The sequence below is a fragment of the Palaemon carinicauda genome, chromosome 16, assembly GCF_036898095.1.
Source record: "Palaemon carinicauda isolate YSFRI2023 chromosome 16, ASM3689809v2, whole genome shotgun sequence".
Classification (NCBI taxonomy): domain Eukaryota; kingdom Metazoa; phylum Arthropoda; class Malacostraca; order Decapoda; family Palaemonidae; genus Palaemon; species Palaemon carinicauda.
In genome coordinates, this window is record NC_090740.1 from 21,931,891 (window position 1) to 21,935,966 (window position 4,076).

General features: G+C 33.6%; 1 protein-coding gene across 1 annotated transcript in view; it reads right to left on the reverse strand.

The window, feature by feature from the left end:
- Window positions 1–787: 787 nt before the first annotated feature.
- The window catches only part of LOC137654977 (cytosolic carboxypeptidase-like protein 5), a 384,651-nt gene continuing 381,362 nt past the window's right edge, over window positions 788–4,076 (reverse strand). The window contains exon 14 of the mRNA XM_068388877.1: window positions 788–2,019. Coding sequence (XP_068244978.1) covers window positions 874–2,019 — 1,146 coding nt within the window. The 3' untranslated portion in view covers window positions 788–873. The remainder of the gene's footprint in view (window positions 2,020–4,076) is intronic.

The following is a 4,076-nucleotide window of genomic DNA, read 5'->3' on the forward strand; positions in this document are numbered from 1 at the left end:
AAACAGAATGAATATAAATCTATCTAATCATGAATAGGTTATTTACCAGAATTGAAGAAAATTAAAGAAATTATGTGCCATAGCCCTTAGATAGCATAAACCTTCATCCTTATTTTAAGTTGTATAATTTTTTTTGATCCTTTCATTTACTCAAATATATTTCTTATTAACTTTTTTTAACATTTGCACCTAATGCAATAAACTAGGTACTTGCTTGTTCAGTTTTGATTTTTTTACAAGCTTAGAGAGAGTTGGGTGAGTAATTGAAACTCTTGTTAAAAGCATGGTGCTATCCTTCTAGATAGTTCGCAGCTTTTGGCAAATTCGATTCTATTTTATTCTTACAAAAATTGAAAAGATTGATAAAGAAATTTGTCTGAGGAGAGGAAGAAAAAATTCTTTCGGCCTTTCAAAGGGCAAAAATATAAATAAAATGAACAACAGCTTGTTGGATAGTTATATGGGTTTTAAATGTAAAATCTTTACTAATCTCGAATAATTTATTTAAAAATGCTAAATAAAATGAACAACAGCTTGTTGGTTACTTATAAGGGTTTTAACTGTAAGATATTTACTAATCTCGATTAGTTTATTTAAAAATCCTAAATAAGATCATTTTGCCTGCAAGGCATTTTGTCCATTAGGCATTTTGTATATTAGGCATTTTGTCCATTAGGCATTATATCTTTTAGGCATTTTGTCAGTGTTAAGGAATTAGGCATTTTGTCCTTAGGCATTCTGTCTTTAGGCATTATGTCATTAGTCATTCTGTCCTACTACCGATGTAATATAGACAAGATGCAATATAAGAAGAAGAATTAAAATATATGAACCACATCGGGAATAACGATCGACAAAACATGATTGAATGTGCTAATAGAGAGGGGCTTTTGGGTCCAGAAATCTCCTCAAAAGTGGTGGGGAACTTGGTAATGGAGGAGCAATCGGGGGTCTTCGAGGGGCCGCCTGCCACCGAGGGATATTCGCATTTTCGCGGTATCCTCCAATGGTCAATTGATTAACATCGATCATTTTAACTCCTCTAGATTGTGTAGGATTCCTTCCTAATCCATCGCGAGGAGGCGCAGGCATTAATTTGGCATTGAAACCCCCACCAGCCACCATTCTCCTCGGCTGACCATCTTCCGGGGATGTTGGCGCTGCGGGCATGCGTGACTTACCTCTTTTACGTTTCTTTTTGCCCTTGTGTTTTCCAGGATTTCCATGGCTGGCCTTTTTCTGGTTCGGGTAGGTCTGTTTGCTATGGACGGAAAGGCCGTCATGTTTACTGTGATGAACTGGGATTCGAGACCGGCTTGGTGATCGACTTTTCACTCTCCGTTTATGGCGTTTCTTTCTAGGCTTTGTGAGACGTCGGAAATCGTAGTATCTATAAGACAGTTTGATATCTTTGTGGGCGAGCGATAAAGGATCTTGTTGCATGTCCTGCCAAACCAGAGTTGTAGAACGTAAGGATTCCGGCGGCACGTAGGGGAACGACCTACGCTTCTTGCCTTGATTGGTACGCAAAACGGGATGAGAGGTTTTCAGCGACGGCAGATCTGGCAAACTACGAGTGTCATCGTCCGAAGCCACCGGATGGTACATTTCTTCTTGGTCTGGAAATAAGGTCACGTAATTATTCCTAGGTTGTCGCGTTCGTCTTACAGATCGCCGTCTGGTCTGGTCGTCCAGCACACGAATAGCATTGCGAGAGCGAACTGCCGGTAATCTAACAGCCCTGCTCTCCCGATCTGGGCCGTATCTTCTCAGGTAGCCAACTTCGTCTTCATCTGCAGAAGCTGCCTTCTGCTTGATCCTCACGAGGAGACCGCTGTTGTCACTCGTGCTACCGCTACTGATGGACGATTCATCCTCAGAGCTAGCGCTGGCGCCTGTGTCTGTGATGCCCACTTCGTTACCTTCGGGTCCTCTGGTAATCTGAGGTTCGTTGGGAGCTATCTTAATTTTGGTGCCACTCATCCACTTAGACTTGACGGCTGGTGGTGTTGGTTTGATCTGAAATTTTTGCAATCTTTAAATACACTAACGAACGCTACACTTGGTCAGTCAAATTTTATCTTAAAAGTAATAGGCAGTCTAGAATCTTGATGACGTCACTTAATGAAGTGACTCAGAACAATTATCTTTTTTTTATACTAAAAAGACATCTACTTCCAAAAATTTGACTTGCTTTATGTAGTGACAAATGGGACGATTACATTTATGAGCCATAAGGTAAATATCATACATTTTGGAATATATTTTTTTATTTAATTTTTTTGTGTTTATGTGAAGGTAACACAACTTCCCAAGCCAAAACTCAGTCATACTAGGCAAACAAAAAAACATCTCAATCTGTTGCACAGAAATTCAGGTCATAAAATAACGGAACGAAATTTAACAGATAATAAAAAAAAAAACATCAGAAAATCTGGAGATAAAACAAACACCAATAATAGAAAAAAATAACAGCAGTGGTAGAAGTAGTAGTTGTAGTAATAACTATAAAAAGATATTACTGATACCACCAAAGCGAATGCCACAACTATAATTAAGCATAAAAACAATACAAACAATAAAAATAATAATAAACGGAACGAAAAGGTAATAGCATACCTTAACGGAAAATAGCGGGCAACTGAATACAAAAGGGTAACCCGATATCACATGAATAAAACACACTACAAATATTCAGCGCTCAAAACTGCTCTGAAAATGGGGAATGATCTAGAATAACTTTTCCAAGGGTGTTCAGTTTCAGGCGAACAAAAGAAAGCTTTTCCTTGTGGGTGTGAAACAAAAAGAAACTGAACGCAGGGTAATATGAACAGTCGTTTGTGGTATAAACTCTGTTGGTTATCTGTACACAAACTTAAGATTGTTCTCCGATAACGAGTGTAAATAAAGTATTTAAAATTGACAGGAACATTGAGGAGAATAATATATTACTTAATATAATCACTACTGTTGTAAAATATATCTTCAAAAGCATTGAAAGTAAATATATATATATATATATATATATATATATATATATATATATATATATACATATATATATATATATATATATATATATATACATATACATATATATATATATATATATATATATATATATATATATATATATATATATATATATATATGGATAAATATCAACACAACATCGTGTTCAAATAGAAATAAATTTATATATATATATATATATATATATATATATATATATATATATGTATATATATATATATATATATATATATATATATATATATATATATATATACAAAATGCAATTTCTCAATAACAAGTAAACTGAAATCACATAAATAAGTTTTTGCAAGAAATAAGTTTAAGTAGGAGGTAAATTCCATATCACTAATGTTGTAAAAATATCTTTAAAAACATAAAAAGTGTAGAAACTGATACAAATTGCAATTCAGATAAAAATTTTCTCAATAATAAGAAAACAGAAATCAAATAAGTTTTTGCAAGAACACAAGTTTAAGTAGGAGGTAAAGTCCGTATCACTACTCTTGTAAAAATATCTTCTTAAGTATAAAAGTAAAGAAATTGATATCAACTGCAATTCAGATTAAAATATTCTCAATAATAAGAAAACAGAAATCAAATAAGCTTTTGCAAGAACACAAGTTTCAGTAGGAGGCAAAGTCCGTATCACTAAGGTTGCAAAATATTTTTAAAAACATAAAAATTAAAGAAATTTATACAAATTGCAATTTGGATTAAAGTATTCTCAATAATAAGAAAACAGAAATCAAATAAGCTTTTGCAAGAACATAAGTTTCACTTGGAAGTAAAGTCCGTATCAATACTGTCGTAAAAACATAAAAAGCAGAAAAAGTAAAGCAATTTATACAAATTGCAATTCAGATTAAAATATTCTCGATAACAAGAAAAAAGAAAGCAAATAAATAAATTTTTTTTGCAAGAACACAAGTTTCAGTGGGAGGCAAAGTCCGTTCCACACAAAGAAACCAAAAAACCAAGATGAATTTCTTTGGTACAGACATGAGGCCCTCGAAATGTAATTTCATAACGTTCTCACTTAC